We start from the raw sequence: 19,518 nt of genomic DNA, 5'->3' as shown, positions 1-19,518 counted from the left end.
TGATATGATCACCTAGGAAAACCAAACCGGTAAAAAAACCTGGGGAGGATTTTACCCACCTATCCTCAAGGCAAATCTGAATCCACTATGAAAGAATCGAAGTTCATACAAAAGGACTTACAAGCTCCACGCTTGACTTCCTAATTCTACCCACCAGTAGAACTTACTGACACGACCACGTGCAAGCTCCGAATCCACGGACTCCTTCTTTCTTGGACTCTTCAATCAAGTACAAGCACCCTCGCTTGTGTATCTTTAAGTTCTTGAATCTACAACTGAATGATCATCAAGGTTTTGATAATATCTCCACCTTGAAAACCCTAAGCTTTGTGTAAAGGAAAGCTCCTCAAAGATCTCACAAGAGATTTACACAAAACAGCAATATGAGCAACAACCTTAGAGAGGTTTGGGTACAAAACCCTAAAAATACCAAAGAGGCACAAGAGGCACTCTAATCTCTCTAAAAAGCTTTGAAAACCCCTACCTAGGGTTAGCTTATGATGTCCTTTAAATACTGGAAAAAACGGCTCGCGATTTGGGCTTTAAACGAATAAGTTATGGCCTTTTTACGTTTGCTGATTTTGCTGATAAGTGACTTTCGATCAATCGAGTCTAATTTCTGATCGATCGAACCAGGCCGAAAGTCACTAACACTTCTGCAGCCACTTGATTCCAACTTTACATAAAAGACACAACTTTGAGCAAGTCTAAACAAGACTAAACATATTGTTTTGATTATGGTTTGCCAACATTACACATTAGAGTTCTAAATACATAAAATCCTAAATCTTTAGAACCTAACATAGTTAACTATATTATATACATAAATAAAAACAATATTAATAGGAAAATGATAGATAAGAAGAGTGCACCTCAAGCAAAAAACGTGATCGGTGGCAGTATCCCAAACCAGCCCACATTTCATTAACCTCCTACAAACCAAACCAATCAACCGACATTTAACTCTTAAAACTTAAAAGAGTTCACATCACATTTTTCCTAAGAATCAACAAAACAAAACAGCCACAAGTCTCATAACTAAACTAACCCCTCATGTTTGTTGGAACCTCATGTTTGTTTCCAACAGGGTTCAAATCCCCCCACATTATAACAATTGAATTAGACCAAACAAACAAAACCCAAATTACTAATTATTAATAATTACCTCAAAAGAAGCCAAAGATAGGTGTTGAAGGGTGGACCATTTCTCCATCCAACGGTTGTAGTATTGAATGATAGTCTGAACTCTTGTTTGCTGCATAATATATGAGAATCCAAAATAAGCAACTGAAAATTGAATTGCAAAGAACCAAAGGTCAACGTAAAACAAATATATGAGCCAAAGATGGTAAATTTGTTAAATAATTTAAACTGGGGAATTTAAAAAATCAAAGAACAATAACAATCAGTACCCTGCCTAAAATAACCCTAATTAAAAAAAGCAAAGGCTTTACAAATCAATGTCAAGCATCTGATCTTCCTAAATCAAAACCAATCAGACCACAATACCATAACGTAAATTATATTTCCCAAAAAAAAAAAAAAAAAAGAGAAATATTTCCTCTGTTTTCATCATTAAGTAGGCTGCCTTTCCTCTGTTTGATTTCAATTGAAAAACTTAAATTCAAAGAAAAGAGAAAGAGGAAAGCAAGCGTACCTAGGCATTAGGTGTGGAAAGGGTGATATGCTGAAAAGGCCAAAATGGGTACATTGAAAAGGCCCTTATACCGTTCCATGATATGCTGATGGCTAATTTCGCCATGGACTATAGTTGTTGTACTTTTGAATAGATCAAGCATTGGGACTCATCTGCATGCCTATATTGCAAAGTTGGGCTTAGATTCAAATGTCTTTGTTGGCATTTCACTGATGACTATGTACTCCAAATTTGGAAGCATAGGAGACTGCTGCAAAGCATTTGATCACATGATTTTCAATTATGCTCAAAATGGGTGGGAGAATCTGAGACTCCACTTGGGAGTTCATAAGGGAAGGGAATGGAATGGAATTGAATGATCACAAGGGAATGGAAAAGAATAGAATGTATTTAAGTAAGGGCAAAAAATGGAAAAGAATGGAATGGAATGAAATTAAGTAACCTTGATTGGATGTTTTAAAATAAAGGAATGGAAAGGAATAAAAATGAACGAAATGTAAGTAATCATGTTTGGGAGCAGTATGGATGTAAGTAATCTTGTTTGGGAGCAGTATAGAGGGAATGGAATGGAATCATTTTATGACAATATTACTATTAGACCACTATTTTAAAATAAAGAGTTGAATATATAGGGGCATTTTGGGAGTTTTAGTAAAAAAATCATTAAATCTAATTTCATTCCCTCTCATTCCTCTCAATTTCGGGGGGAATGAAAATTTAAGGTTTTAAGGGAATAGAGAGGAATAAGTATTCCCTCTTACTCATTTCATTCCCTCCCACTTAAACTCCTAAACAAGGGAATGAACTTTCCATTCCCTCCATTAAAACTCTCAAACAAGGAAATGGAAGAATATTCTAAAATGATTCTTTTCATTCCTTTCCATTCCATTCCATTCCCTCCTCCCAAGTAAGGCCTGAGTTTTGGGTTTTGATTTTGGGGGAAGGAAAGTGTAAGTTTTAGGTTTAGGGGAAGGTGATGTTAGCACGTGAGATGAGAAGATAGAAAGATTTTGAGGAAGTATCGGTTTTAGGTTTAGGTTTTGAAGATGTATCAGTTTTGTAACGTGTATTTGGTGGGGGAAATAATGAGATTTAATTTTTATTTTTAATAATGTTGACATGAGTAAATGGGTTGGGAAAAAAAATCAAAACATTTAAATCAAATTAAAAAAATAAATAAATGCTGATGTGGAAAATTGTGAGAGTTTCAGAGGCTGTATATGTATTAAATGTGTGTCAGTTTAGATGGAGAAAGTCAAATCATTTTGCAACCTGACCAAAATGCCCTTGAACCCAAAATTGAAAAAAGCGTGTTCTTTATCTCTAAATTACCCTTAGCCTTATTATGAACTCCCAAATTTATCCCCACTCTATAACCACAAAATACATAGAAATCACATATAAAGAAAATCATAGCAACATCTGGGTATGGACAAGGACCTCCATCTGACCATCACTAATCTCATTCTAACATCAGATTTGAATCTTCTAACACCATTGGGTCGAGATGACGAGGAGTAGCTCCGATGCATCCATCTAAATTCAATTCCAATTTGGTTTTGGGGCTACAGAGTGAGAGAGGAGTTGGTCTTGGGTGAAATTGAGAAAATTAACTCTTAATGCTTTTCAATTGGCAGGTAAGAGGAAGGATGAGAAATTTGAGAGAGTGGGTTCTTTGAAGATGTGTGTGCGTGGAGGAAAATAGAAAGTATAGAAGAAGAAAGAAGATAAAGGTGTGGAGGAAAGCAGATAAAGAATATGAAGGAAGTAGTTTTTGTCAAGAAATGGGTGGATGAGAAAAAAAGAGGAAAAAATATAATTAAAAAAAGAAAAGAAAACAAAGGGTCATACGTTGGTGGGTCAGTGGGTGTTGGGTAAGGGTATAAAAAAAACCTTTTATTTAATAACAAAATATAATTAAGTATAAAATACCTTTTTGTTTTTTAGAATGAAGAATAAAAGACCTAATATAAAAAAAAAAATTAAAAAAAATTATTAAAGAAACTATGATCTCTTATATCATATTATATATAATAAAAGTTTAGCTTAGACACGGTGGTTGCGCCAAGTGACTTCACCAAATTGTAAATTTTTAAAATTTTTAGATTTTAAGAAAAATATATATATAATTTTTCTTCTCCTATAATTTCTAAATGGATAAAAATCTAAAAGAACTAAATAAAAGTTGCTTCACATGATACAAATCTTAATTTGATTATAGTTGAATTACACTTGTTGTGTTTAATATGTCTTCGTGCAGTTTCCTTTAAGGATTATGTATTCAAATTGAAATAAAATTATATTAACCTTAAACAAATCATAGTGCAGTGATATGGGGTACTGTAGCGAGGTGGCAATTTGTGTTCGCGGGTCAAGTTCGTGTCGTGTTGAGCCATGAGTATTCAGCTATATAGGTTAACCCAAATCCGACCTGTTTAGTAAATGTGTCAGGAATTCTCAACCTGAATGTTAAGACATATGTGAATCATGTTAAAAATATATGTCAATATAGAATTGGCTAATTCTTTGACAAAACGCACTTTATTTGTAATTGGGTAGATCTAGGATGTGTTTAATACTTCAAGTAACAAGGTTTCAAGTTCAAGTATTAAATCCATGCAAGTCTATCCAGGAATCAAGTGGAGAAGTGCTGAATTTTAAATCTCTACAGCTAGCTCAACAGCTAGTATCTATTGAGGTTTAAAAAGTTGTTTCAGCCTGATGCTCAACAGCTACTCGACAGATAGGTATCTATTGAGGTTTATGAAAATCAGTTTTTTAGAGCTGATTTCACTCCAATCCATGAATAGATGTTTAGGCTTTCTTTTCTCACAACCCTAAATATATATAAGGATTGTTTTAAGGGCTGTCATAGCTGATGCAACTCAATGCAAAAGTTTTTCACAAGCATATTGTGAACCGGAGACATATACCCTAATTCATCTTTCTATTCAAGAAGCTGTTGTGTTTATACACCATAGGTTTTAACCAAAGAGCTTCGTGATCTTCATCGTGTGATGAATTGAAGAACATTGTAGCTAACATCTTTCTCAAGTTGGTGAGTAAGCCGCATATTGGGATCCACACATCGAATTGGTTAGTCACATATTGGGAGTCGTGCATTAAAAATGAGAGATTGTCACTATAAAACAAGTCCAATTGGGTATTTGGGTAAATGTTCAACTGTAGATTGGTCTTTCCTTTACTTGTAACCGCTTGTTGTGATAATAGTGGATTCTTGAAAGTGGTGACATTAAAACTATCTAGTAGGGTTTTTGCCGTGTAGGTTTTCCCGATTCATTAACAAATCACTATGTCAATTTATTTTCTACTGCATTTTAACTTAGTTGGTGATTTGTTTGTGCTACCACGCTTATTGCATGCTAATTGAATTAATTAATTAATTAACTTGGCTAATTAATTGGTTAATTCATCATAAGGAGTCAGTACATTCTTGGTCTATCACCGAACACAACTATTTATTAAACAAGTGAACCTGACCCAACACGTTGAATTCGTTTAATTAACAAGCCATGTAAAGGTCAATACAAAGGACCCATTTAATAATCTATTTGATTAATAGGTCATACCTAACATATATAATTTTTATCAATTCCCATATATCTAAAATTAAAATATAATTATAACTATAAATATAGTAATAAACATATAAAAACAAACCATTAATGAAGCAATAATATCAAAATAAACAACAACTTTATAAGCTACATCAGTCAAACAAGTTCACATGTTAAACAGGAACTTGACCCGTTTATTAAACGGGTTAGCCCAGTCAACCCGAATATGATCTAAACCCGTTTTACCTCAACCCATGACATGTTTATAAACAGGTTAATCGTATTGAGTTTACAGGTCGTGTCGGATTTTGCCACCATTAGTACTGCTTAGTGCTTATATGCTCAGATGTAACAGGTTCCATTATAATTAAACTTTTATATGACATATAAAGACTACAAATATTAACAAATATAAAAAAAAAAATTAAAAAAAATTATATAACAAAAGAAATCAATGGTAAGTATTGACTTACTTGTTTAATGAGTTGCATCAAGTTTATGTGAGAACTAACAAACCGTTTAATAAATGCATTTATACTTTCCGATCTTCTGGTTGTTGTCATTCCACCAAAAAAATGTCCTCGAAGGTAACATTGTATCAAAAAGTGCTTGATTTGATATAAACCAATTACATGCTTGTTAGTAAGCATGTCATACTTTTCCATAACTTGAGTCCATTGACCCTCAAATTCTTCACATGAGTCTAACTTGTATAACTTGTAGAACTCTATACACCAATTTGAATATTGATTACGAAGAATAGATGTAAACCAATCACTAAACTTAGCAGTAATATGCCATATACAAAAGGCAAGTTTTGTGAGTGGTAATTTTTTTGATATTGCCTCTGTAATCCATGGATCTTGATCTGTCAAAATTGTCTTGGGTTGTTTCTGCATTAAACATGCAAAATTTTGCTAATGAAAAAAATTATTAGAATATGTAAACATTTCAAATGATATGTATTAATATTAGCTACTAATCATGGGATTCAGACTTTTTAGCACAAAAATTAGCCCAATAAATTACAACTTTCGTGAACAAGGGGAAACAATACAATAATATAAACAAGAAAAATTGTATCTCAATTGAAGTGAACTCCACTCCATGTAGCAATTAAAAACACAACTACCCCCATTACCTCTTTTTTTTTTTTTTTTTAATTATAATATATATAAGTAAACTTTTATTGAAACAACATTTATACTTTCCGATCTTCTGGTTGTTGTCATTCCACCAAAGAAATGTCCTCGAAGGTAACATTGTACCCAAAACTGCTTGATTTGATATAAACCAATTACATGCTTGTTAGTAAGCATGTCATACTTTTCCATAACTTGAGTCCATTGACCCTCAAATTCTTCATATGAGTCTAACTTGTATAACTTGTAGAACTCTATACACCAATTTGAATATTGATTACGAAGAATAGATGTAAACCAATCACTAAACTTAGCAGTAATATGCCATATACAAAAGGCAAGTTTTGTGAGTGGTAATTTTTTTGATATTGCCTCTGTAATTCATGGATCTTGATTTGTCAAAATTGTTTTGGGTTGTTTCTGCATTAAACATGCAAAATTCTGCTAAGGAAAAAAATTATTAGAATATGTAAACATTTCAAATGATATGTATTAATATTAGCTACTAATCATGGGATTCAGACTTTTTAGCACAAAAATTAGCCCAATAAATTGCAACTTTCGTGAACAAGGGGAAACAATACAATAATATAAACAAGAAAAATTGTATCTCGACTGAAGTGAACTTCACCCCATGCAGCAATTAAAAACACAACTACCCCCATTAGCTCTTTTTTTTTTTTTTTTTTTTAAATTATAATATAAATAAGTAAACTTTTATTGAAACAACAAACAATATTTATCCCTATTTACTCACACATTTCTAATTGGTTTTGCTTCTTTAACATACAAATAGAAAGAAGAATCTCAATTCTCACTCATCTAATTGTTTATACAAAACCCAAAATTCCATTTTCAAATCCATGCAAAACAAGCAAAAAATAACACCAAGAATTCCAACACAAACAAACCATTTTCACCCAAGAAACAAAATGCTAATTAAATAAAATGGAAAAATAGTTGTACAGATTTATAAGATAAATAGAGTACCTTCATTAGCTATCGAAAAGGACTAGTTGTTTCATTTCGAAGAAGTGCACAACCAAAGAGAATCATATTTCCATTATTATTGACACCAACAAAAATACCAAAAGGCATATCAGAAGCATTTACTTTGTAAGTAGTATAAAAAACAACCACATCTCCATATTTTTGGTACAAATCAAAACTATGAGGGTGCGACCAAAAAACATGCTCTAACCTTTTCTCTTCATCGGTTGTGAATGTATAATGAAACTTAGAATTCCTTTCTTTAGCAACTTTACAAAATTGTAAGAGATCCATAGCATCATTCATAGCATGCATCTTTCTCATTTTTACTTAAAGATTACAAATATCCTATTGAGAAAATGGAAGATGCCTATGTTTCACATTTTTCTTAAGTTCCATGACATGTATTATTTCTCTAATTGAAAGTCCAGTTTCTTTGTATAAGAAAATGTAACTCGATTGGCCGGAAGAAATCGTACGCTTAAAGGGGACAACAATTCATGATTGTGATCTACAACAAAAATAGTGACATTCTTTCGGAAAAATGTCTATTGACTTTCACAATACAATAGTTAGATGAGTAGACGAGCTTTGCATCCACATTTTAAAGACTTCCTATTTCGTTGCTCCTTAGATGGATCAACTATTTTTAGCGGTTGCCTACCTTCTGGATGACAAAAGAAATTACGCCTTCCTGTTTCTCCATTTTTTTTCTCTAAATGACCTTTTTGAATTGTAAAACCATTTCAATTTGCATAATTTTTATAGAAAATGAAAGCTTCTTCTTCATTAAGAAAACATTGACCAACAAAATACTCAAATTCATTTTCTATTGAATTTATATCCTCATATTCTTCAATAACCTCTGTCTCATCTATTGGACATTCATTCCAATCAATTATTTTCCCTCCACATGTGTTATTATTTTTTCCATCATTCGGAAACTCATTTAACTCAACACAATTTCTTGAAACACTTCCATGAATCTCACTTACAGTTAAATCATCATCAATTTGTGCTATATTAAAACAAGAATTAAAAAAAAAAATCAATATAATATTATACGTTAAATGAAATATGGATAACAAATAAAATAAAAAATAATAGTACCTTTTTGAGGTAGTTCATTTAAGTCAAAGTAATTCATTGGAACAAGTTGATGAGTTTCACTTGCAACTAAATTGTCATCAATTTTTGCTACATTAAAACAAGATTAAAACAATCAATATTCAATATCATATTTTAGGATAAATGAAAAAAAAAATGATACAAATAAAATAAAATAATAGTTCATTCTTGAAGTAATTCATTTAAGTTAAAACAATTATTCCTTTTAACAACTTGATGAGTCTCACTTATAACTAAATTCTCATACATTTGTGCTATATTAAAACAAGATTAAAACAATCCACATCATATTTTAGGCTAAATAAAAAAAAATGATACAAATAAAATAAGATTAACCTCATATTCAAATATATTTAAAAATAAATATGAATTTCATAAAATAAATTATTGTACCTTGCAAATAATTGCTTAATCCTTCATTGAACACTTGAACTTTTCTTCATCTCTCTCTTTTTTCTTTTTTTCTTTTGGAAGTGGGTTTGATAATGGTAAAGTGAAAGAAATTGAGTTTGATATAGGTAAAGTGAAAGAAGATGAAGAGTAAAATATTGATCAAGTGAAATTAGGTGGGAAATAAAAAGTGAAATGGAGGGAAATGTGTTAAAGGTGTGTTAAAGGGGCATTTTTGTCTTATAATTATTGTAGAAACCAAAGTACACGTCTAATATCAACCACAGCTGAAAAGTAAAACTTTATCAATTTCCTATGCAGCTGAAAAAGTACAGGTCTAACATTAAAGCTGCAAGTATTTCTTTCAAAATCTGATGAATATTTGATGTTATTGTTAACGACTTTCAATCATGTAAGCAGTAGTTCAAAATGAACTAAAATGATTTTTTCCAAGCCTACGAATTTTGTGTATGTTATTTATTTATTTATTTTAATGGTTTGTTTAGCTAGTTTAGGTCATTTGGTTATTGTTACTTTTTTTTTTCATGAACTGGAAATTTTTATTCACAAAACACCAACAGAATTACAGAGAGAGATCAAGAGCCTCAACCTTTATTATTATTACTGAACCGTTGAGCTCCCTACTTTTCTCTTCAATTTTAGATTTTCAGGATTGCTTTTAAAAACAATAAAATAAAAGAATTTCAGGATTAGATGTATTTTGTTCACTCAGAGTCAGAGGTGGTGCATGAAAAGCTTTAGGATTTGCATTAGTAATTAAATGTCATAGAATGGTGTTTCTTTTCTTTCTTTTAAGCCGTTGATTATTATTGTAGAATGACCATTGATGAACTAAATTACTTATTCGATTATTTTAGATAGAATAATTTTTGACTTTCAGTGTGACTTTGCACATTTTTTAGGCAGAGTTGTATATAGGTACAGCTATCACATGCTTTACTCGTAAAGTTAAAGAGTCCTAGGGGCCTGTTTGATAATATTGTTCTAGTAATGTTATTTGTATTTTTTAAAAATACATGTGGGTAAAAAAATGTGTAAAAATACGTGTAATATTATTTAAAAACTGAAAACTATTGCTAAAAATGTCATACCAAATGGCCCTCCAACTTTTAGGACATTGAGACATTCATTTCAGTAAGTTACGATCATTCATTCAAATAATTCAGGAAACAATAGAAAATTCTTAGGTATTCCGGAGCACGAAAAAATTGTGCTCTCTCCTCTCATAACCATGATGGACCCCATCATAAATGTGAAATGATAAAACATAATTTTTCATGCCCCAAGAATACGTAGCTAAGAATTATTCAAGAAATAACAAGATCTTGATTTTCAAAAGATGAACGTTAAGGACAAAAATTATTATTATTATTATTATTATTATTATTATTATTATTATATTGTGATTAAGGTAATATACTATTTACATGTACATACTATTAACATCATTTTTATCAATTTCATTTTGTCACCTGATACAAAACATTATGAAACTCTAACTTTGTCAGACAACCCTAGCTATACGGCGAATAGTGATTACGTATATGCAAAATGGCCACATGATTTAGTTGACATCGTCTCTCTCATTTTGGATATTCTTCTCGTAGATATCGATTCAGTAGTGATTACTTTTATGCAAAATATCCACTTGATTAGTTCACTCTGACGCTGATTTTGAATATTCTTCTCGTCGATTATACATACAGCAGGGAAAGATATCAATCAGGTCGCCATAAATTGCACTTGAGTCTTGAGCCACTCATGCATTATAGTGAAATAGTCAAAAGTTGTTGTTGGCGTATTATATAGCGTGATAGGAACTTAGGAAGCATTGTTTTGTGGAGGATATATGACAGAGGTCATATACTCAAAAGTACGAAAAAGACACAGGCGATAGAGAGATTTTAAGAGGTACATACAGCCTAGCTTCTACAGCTCTCCTTTTCAACCAGTATAAATAAGTCTAGAGTCCTGTAGATCTATATATATGAGATTCAAAGCAATTTACCAACTTATCTTTAGTTCTGAAATCCTATGATAAGAAAATAAAAACATTCTACCAGCTGTACTCATCAATAGTTCTGAAATTTATTGTAAAATATATTGTATTTGTAACTTTACTTTAATCATATATATTTTAAAGCATTTCTTCTATCAAGGCATTGAGACAATAGGATACATCTATCTTCTTCTTCTTCTTCTTCTTTTTTTCCATTGAGGCATTGTAAAGATTGGAAAATTCCAACCGATCACAAATGGTCATATCCAACTCTACATAGTATGTTTAAAGCGGCCAATTACAAGATGCCAAGTGATATATACTTCGTGGATTCCATTGTCACTATTTAGAGACCAATGAAAATATTTCAATCGTTATTGAATAATAATTATAAAGAATACCCAAGAGCCAATCGCACATCAACATATGTTAATATATTAATTTAAGTGACGTTAGGGGTCTAATTAAATGCTGCCATGTGATATTTTAAATTAAGACACTTTGGCTAATTAAATTATGTCATGTGTCCCTTGGAGAACAAGACGTTAACTTATGACACATGTCATCAATGATAGCGAATCATGTGTCATCACAACTTCCCAAGACTCTTGTAAATAGAGTTCCTTCTCAATCTTTTGAGACCACATTTAGAAGTTTCAAAACTCCATAGGAATCAAGCTTTAAAGACTTCAAGAACTTCCACCTTCAAATATAAATCATTCAAGTCATCCTTCTAGATCTAAAAGTGCACTGGAATCAAATTCAAAATCGTTAGAAAACTTCAAGAGATTGCAAGTTAATGAAATCTATGGATTCAAGCCTAAAGTCCTAAAGACCTTCCATTACAATCTTCAAAGACAAAGAACACAAGAACACGAAGAACAAAGGATTTCTAAAAAACATATAGTTAGAAATTCATCGTAATTTCTTTTCAAAGATCTCTCGATCCGTTTCCCAATAAAATTAAGGAGCATCTAGTGTTTGAATCAAGAGTATACTTAAATCAAAGATTAATTCAAAGAGATCGAATCGGAGGAGTATTATGTTGTAATGGAATTTAATTTCAAAAAATTGTGCCTACTCATTCATCAATACAAAATATTCATTTATGAAACTATTTCGATTATTTGATTTCCAAACTTAAAATTCAGTGCTTACAATAACATTAACTAGCCATAACAAGTCTAGGTCTAGTACAAAATATCTTGACTTTAAAGACAGCATTCCACCACAATCAGTGGGTCAAATAGGATGCCTTTTTATCAATCTCTTCTTCACACTTCATTTATTTTCTTTCCATTTAATTTTGGAGGTAAGGGTACTTTATAAGTTGCAATACTCTTTTTCGATCCATCTCCTTTAAATTTTGGAGGTAAGGGTACTTTATAAGTTACAATACTTTTGTAGGCAAAATTTCACACCTACTTTCATATTTAATTGTCACTCACTCGTTTGATTGACTCCATCACACACACACACACACACACAATACCACCAAGTGAGTTGATCTTATGGGATTATATCATCAATTAATTTTGGAACACACTTGGCGAATTTCACCTGTATTGCCTATCTTTACACCAATGTTACTCATTTTAATCATGGAATTCCCAAATTCCACTTTGAAATTCAAACCAAGCAACAAGTGTTGGACAATGGCTTTTGTTGAAGCATCATTCCACAACATTTGATCAGACTCAAGAATCCCTTGCCCAATTCTCATATTTCTAAAATAAGAGGTATCAAACCTATTAGGGCTATTCAAGAATCCCTTGCCCAATTCTCATATTTCTAAAATAAGAGGTATCAAACCTATTAGGGCTATGAGTGTCCAATGCAACTCGATTTGAACCATCTCCATCTTGTGGGCAGAGTGCTCGGAGTTGAGGAAGAAATGCAGGGTTGATGGATGGGTCGATAGCACCATTTCTTACTTTAGTGAAATTGTACATTCTGTATTGGAAGGACTGGCAAGATGAAGTTCCTATGGTGTGTCCTCCTATTAGAAAGAGAAAAAAATGTTACCTTTGGTTATGTAAAAGTATTTGATGAAAAAAAAAAAAAAAAAACCCTTTGTAATAAGGGTCCATAGTGTAATCACTGCGCATCTTTAGTGCGGTGATCACTTTACAAGTATAAGTGCTTGTGGGGTGTGCGGGATAAGGGTTGGAGTTCAAGTCTCTAGGAGCAAACTTTACACATATATACATTTAGATTACGCTATAATAAAATTTCTATCTTGTATAAAAAAAAATATAATTAAAAAAAGGGTCCATAGTGTGAAATTAAAAAGATAGCCTTGCTCATCAAAGGTCTTATGTGTGTGTCTCATTTTTTTTTTTTTTCTTATGTGTGTGTCTCATAATTAGCTCATAAAAGGTCTTATGTGTGTGAAATTAAAATTTTCTTTTGTGTTACTAGCAAGGGAGTCAATATCGTACCAGAAGCTATTTTGGTTTGATCATAGATACGAAATATTTCGAAACTGGTTAATATCGGTGTATCGTTTTGGGATTATTGCTAATTATATATATATATATATATAGAAGTGTTACGTCTATAACATTTTTACAACGTTTTTGTAACAAATCATAGGTGATTAGTTGATATTGCTTCAAATTTGAACCTAACACTAAAATTATTTTTTTGCCTCAACAATAACAACCAGTAACAACCTGCCACTTAGGATTTGTTGTAAAAATATTGTAAAAATGTTGCGCACATATCCTTTCTCATATATATAATAATATTATATTCAAACCCAACCCAACATTGTAATTGTAAAATTATAATAATAAAGTAGATATTCAGGTACCTATATAGATCTTTTTTTTTTTTTTTTTACCTTGGATTAATTCCTAAAAAAATATGTAGTTTTATAATGAAAAATATATAAAAAGTAAAAAAATAAAAATAAAATGAAGGCTTAATTCTTGAACAACAAGTGAAAATGTCATATCATATGAGTACAATTCAATCCACTAAAAATAAAAATAAAAAAGCTTAAATTTCAAAAAGACTGTAGCAGTCAATTCACATAGAAAAAGGCAAAATTCAAAGCTTTCAAAGCTCTTTTCAAACTTTTAGAGTAATTCAAAAAATTTTATCATTTAACACTTTAAAAAACTATTTTATTTATTACACTATTCCATTTTAAGATACCTTAGATATCAAAACTTCTATATTTTTTACTATTTTATTTAAATAATATAAACTCCTTATTAAAATAATAATAAAACAACTACACACAAATCACCAGGCAACCCTCTTAGCCAACGTGAGAATAAATTTTTTTTCTTTTTTAATACAAGCTCACTATAGCCAATATGCCAAAAATTTTACCATTTGAAAACTTTAATGAAGTTATTTTTTTTTTTTTTGGTATTTTGATGCTAAAATTTAACATATTTTTAGCATCGGAATGCTCTTAACATTGTCTCTTAAAAAAAAAAAAAAAAAAAAAAAAAAAAAAAAATAATTTTTAGTATTTAATACTTTAAAAAATTATTTTATTTATTACACTATCTCATTTTAAGATACATTAAATATCAAAATTTCTATATTTTTTACTATTTTATTTAAATAATATAAACTTCTTATTAAAATAATAATAAAATAACTACACACAAACCACCAGGCAACCCTCTCAGCCAATATGAGAATAAATTTTTTTTTTTTTTTTAATACAAGTTCACTATAGCCAATATGCCAAAAATTTTATCATTTGAAAACTTTAATGAAGTTATTTTTTTTGGTATTTTGATGCTAAAATTTAACATTTTGTAGCATCGGAATGCTCTTAACATTGTCTCTTAAAAAAAAAAAAACTCTTAACACCCTCTTATCAACCACGTTTCCTAGAAACTCACTTTTAATATATATTTTTTAACTTTTGCATTGAGAAGAGCACTGGTCAGCGTGCAAAACAAGAAGGAAATAAACTTGGCATGCCTTCCAGCCAGATCTTCAGTGCACCCACAAGAAAAACATGTAAATCAGAGGAGAAGAAGAAGAAGAATAAGAAGTAGGGGTGAGAAGAAGGCTGCAAAACTAAAACAGTGCAAGAAGGAGAAACAGAAGGTTGAAAGGCTGAAAGCGGTGGCGATAACATTTTCTTGGCTTTTTTCTTTTTCAGTGGTATGTTTTTCTGGTTTTTTCTTTACCGGCCGGAACGCCCGATTTTCTCCGGTAAGGTCGGTACAGTCCGGTATCGACCGAAATTTGAAGCGGAACGAAACGTAAGTGTCTTTATACCGGTTTACCGACCGGTAAGAAAAATACCGGCCGTACCGGCCGGTACGGTATTGACCTCTTTGGTACTTACTAGACCAGTCCCATGCAGCTAAAGCCCATGTATAGTTTGTTAGCTACTCCTTGCTAAACAATACTTCTCTCGGATCTAACTGTAATAGTTATAAGTGTGAAATTGTCGAGACTTTTGGGAAAAAAAAAAAATTACTGCTAAAAGATTACATACTAACATGGTAAAATACGATCAGTGTCATTTCAACAAAATGATTTTTTTTGTGTGTGTGTGTGTGTGTGTGTTTATATTAGTAACCTAACAACTTGTAAGTTTTATACATCAAAATTTATGGGATCTCTAGCATTCCCTTTTTTCGTGTGTGTTAGTTTCGTTTTCTAATTCAACTTGTTGATTACTGTCTCATTAGTCATTACCAACAATAATCATGGTTTCATTGTTTAGTAGCACTTCTTTTCCTCACTTTTATTACAAAACCTTGCCAGCTTGAGTTAAAGAAAATTAAGTTAAATTACCAACGAGGGCCACAAGATCTTGAGTGTTGAGACCCACAGCAGAAAACTTTTGCTTTTGCACATCGATGGAGCCAGTGAATGCTGGCAAATTGTCAGCATCAGATATCAATGAAACCCTTCCATCTCTGCGTCCTGTGGGAACAGCCCAACTTGATCCATTAACCTGCATGATAAGTCCAGATGCACGGTTAATTATTGAAAAAAATAAATAAATAAAAATAACAAGTACCTACACAAATATATTCCACATTCTATTTCTACTTTTCCCTCGTCTTATACTACCAAATAGTATGAGAATAAAGTTTTTCTTCCTGCTGATTTGAAAAAATTTCCTCTAAGCTATTACGTGACGAATTATAAAACAATTTACAAGTTTAAACAAAGCTACATGATTCATTAAACAAGTCATATAATTAAAATGATAAGTAATTTTGTTAATCGTCACGTAATTGATTGGAGGAATTGACCTCTAAACTAGTTTGGTGGTAACTTTTTCTATAAAATTATTACCAAAACAACAGAATCACGGGCAGCAAGGGCAAGAATATCAGCACAAGAAACAACGCCAGGACATGCAGCTTCAAGTTGAGTCTTGGCATCATCAATAACTTCATATCCTCTCAATCCAAGGTTAGCTCCAGCTTTTTTCTGAGTGTTAGGACCGTCAATAAGGACAGAAGCATCACAACCCCGCATGAAACAGTCATGAAAATGCATCCTCAACAATCCAGCAGCCAAAGTGTGATCAGAATTGAAATGGCATTGAACTGTTGAGCTAACAATGGATTCAGCTTGAGGACACGTAGTGGAATAAAATCCAACTCTTGTGCCTTTATGGCCATGCACCAAGGAGGCAACAATGGCAAGCAAGAGAAGCATCCAAAAAATGAATATTTGGTTGGAATTTCCACTCACCATTCTTAGAGAATAAAGACAGCAAAAGTATTGTTTATTACACACACTGTTTTATAGATTTGGCTTGTGAGCCAGAGTTATATAGAAGCATCAGTGAAACCAAAATTTTGGACCAAGTAAGCGAATACAACTAATCAAATTGAAAGATTCAAAAATATCATATGATGGATAATTAATAGGATGGCCCACTTCAATTCATTATCAAAAAATATCATCAACCCATCATATTTTTGGACCAAGTAAGCGAATACCATTAATCAAATTGAAAGATTCAAAAATATCATATGATGGGTAATTATAGTGTTAATAATATAAAGTGAGAAAGAATGACTGAATAGTCTGTATATTGATGTGTGTAAAACAATGTACAAAAGAGAGCCTTATATAGGCTAGGTATGTGTGCAGTACAAGTAACATGAGTACCGTACAAGTAATATACTGGGCTAAGCCCAATGGGCTAATCTATACACTAACATCCCCCCTCAAACTCGAGGTGGCAAGGAGGAAGCCAACTGGAGTTTGGATATAAGATCTCGAAGACGACCAAGCGGGTGAGACTTGGTGAAGATATCAGCAGGCTGGTCAGCAGATGAAATGGAGAACAACTTGAGATTGCCTTTCTTGAGATGCTAGCGAGTGATGTGGCAGTCAATCTCAATGTACTTGGTGCGTTCATGGAAGACATCATTATGAGCAATGTAGATAACACTACGATTGTCATAATAAAAAGGAGTAGCAGTGGGCTGTGGAGCATCCATGTCAGCCAAGAGCCAGCGAAACCAGACAAGCTCGCAGGTGGTGTCAGCAAGGGTACGATACTCAGCCTCAGTACTGGAACGGGAAACAACATCCTGCTTTTTGCTACGCCACGAGATAAGAGAAGTACCCAACAGGAAATAGAAACCTGTGATAGAGCATCGATCAGTCGGATCACCTGCCCAGTCCGCATCTGAATAAGCATGAAGCTCAAGAGAAGACCGAGAGGAGTAGTGTAGACCATGATAAAGTGTGCCCTTGACATATCGGTTTGTCGCAAACTGCAGAAATTTGTGGTACTTCACTCATGTTATTACTTGTACTGCACACATACCTAGCCTATATAAAACTGTCTTTTGTACATTATTTTACACACATCAATATACAGACTATTCAGTCATTCTTTCTCACTTTATATTATTAACATGATATCAGAGTTAATATTTAACATGGTATTAGAGCCAAACTTCGTTCTTGGCATCAAACAAACATCTCTACACAGCAAAGAAGATTCTCATGTGCGTAACATAGATCCAAACAGTGCCTATGCCTTCTTTCAAATCTGAGTCTACAGCATCACGCAGCTCTCACGGAAACTCCGTTGCTGCCTCACTGCTACATCTCTAATCTCTTAAGCAAGTCGAACCACTCACCTTATCAGATCTGTGCAAATCAAGCCATCGCCTCATGAAACCAACCACACAGACGTGTCCCACGGCCACCCGCGAGAAAAACCTAGAAGTCCGGTATCCACTGAACATTGCATGCGCCTCCACGCACTGACGCAGTTTCTACCAACTTCACCACGCGCTACCGCGAATTTCACATTGCAGATCCTCCTGTGGTTACACGCGCCGCCCTAATAGCCTTGCAGCCCGCCGATCTGCAAAACGGAGAAATCTGGAGAGCATCGGATGTTACACGCACCTCCACGCGCCGAAGGTTTTCTTAAACTCTCTTCCACGCGCCGGTGGAATACTCGCACGCGCCACATGTGCCTGAAGACTGCTGTTGATGTCACCCTGACGTCATCTGATGACGTCATTTTGCCACGTCAGCATCACGCAAGCCGTTGCCACGTCAGCCCTAATCCAGGTCAGCACCACGTCATCAGGATGAGTCAGCGGCTCTGCAGCCCGATTCGTGACCCGACTCGAAAAACCCGGAACCGACCCGGTCCATGTAGCCGTTGACTTTGACCATGATCTGTTGACTTTTACTATAGTTGACTTTGACTTTTGCGTTAACTTTTGACCAAAAGTCAAAATTTCTGAAAATGCCTATCTTGCTTAGTTTTTTTGCATAGATTCCGATTTTAGACTCTGTTTCTTCATTTGAAACTCCAAAATTGGTCAATTGGCACATTCTTCATTGTGGTTTCTTCAAAGACATTCTTCAAAGCATCTCTAAGTGATCTTCTTATGCTTATCCAACCTCAAGCCTTCATCGAACTTCCACCTTGAGTTTGAGGGAGGGTGTTAGAGATATATATTAGACATATTAGCCCAATGTAATAGGTCCAAGCTCATTCCTGCTTGTACTAGTAGTCTAGGGTTTAGTCGCCTATATATACTCATGTTAAGGTTCATTATAACACAGGTTATTGTATTACACTCTTATACAATAAAGATGTAACTCTTAAGGGATTCCTCCGTGGATGTAGGCCGACAAGGCTGAACCACGTAACCCTCGTGTTCTTGATGTTCCTATTCTATACTTCCTCTTCCACATCCACTCTAACATACACAACATGATATAACACATTACGTTTGCTAATAATATTGTCCATTTAACATGGTATCAGAGCTAATTTTTTACATATAGGATGGCCCGCTTCATTTTATTATTAAAAAATATCAACAACATGTCATTTGCATAGTATTTTGTTGCATAGTAGTATATCATCAACAACTTGCAAAATAAAGCCAAACAACAACTCATACATTATTGGCGAGACTATACTATTAGTCTTTGAAGTTTATCATATGAGTACAATTAGTTATTTATGTTCTAAGTGAGTGCTATTGGTCACTCAAGTTTCAATAACGAGTGTTATTAGTTTTTTTGTTAACCGTCATTAAAATAAAAGGTTGACAAGTTATATTGACAATTAAAATAATAGTCATCATTTGATGGCCAAAATAATGGTCATCGTTCATGACC

The 19,518-nt window shown here is 32.9% G+C and overlaps 1 protein-coding gene across 1 annotated transcript; it reads right to left on the bottom strand.

Annotated features, from left to right (window-relative positions):
* Positions 1-12,260: 12,260 nt before the first annotated feature.
* LOC112027639 (cationic peroxidase 2-like) lies at positions 12,261-16,625 on the bottom strand. Its single transcript, XM_065764988.1, has 4 exons — positions 16,195-16,625; positions 15,685-15,847; positions 12,718-12,904; positions 12,261-12,653 (listed from the first exon to the last, which is right to left on the bottom strand). The coding sequence occupies exons 1-4, from the start codon at positions 16,600-16,602 to the stop codon at positions 12,431-12,433; spliced, it is 981 nt and encodes a 326-aa protein (XP_065621060.1). The 5' UTR covers positions 16,603-16,625; the 3' UTR covers positions 12,261-12,430.
* Between the last annotated feature and the right edge of the window lie 2,893 nt (positions 16,626-19,518).

The sequence above is a fragment of the Quercus suber genome, unplaced genomic scaffold, assembly GCF_002906115.3.
Source record: "Quercus suber isolate HL8 unplaced genomic scaffold, Cork oak 2.0 scaffold_598, whole genome shotgun sequence".
Taxonomy (NCBI): domain Eukaryota; kingdom Viridiplantae; phylum Streptophyta; class Magnoliopsida; order Fagales; family Fagaceae; genus Quercus; species Quercus suber.
This window is presented reverse-complemented; position numbering and strand designations above follow the sequence as displayed.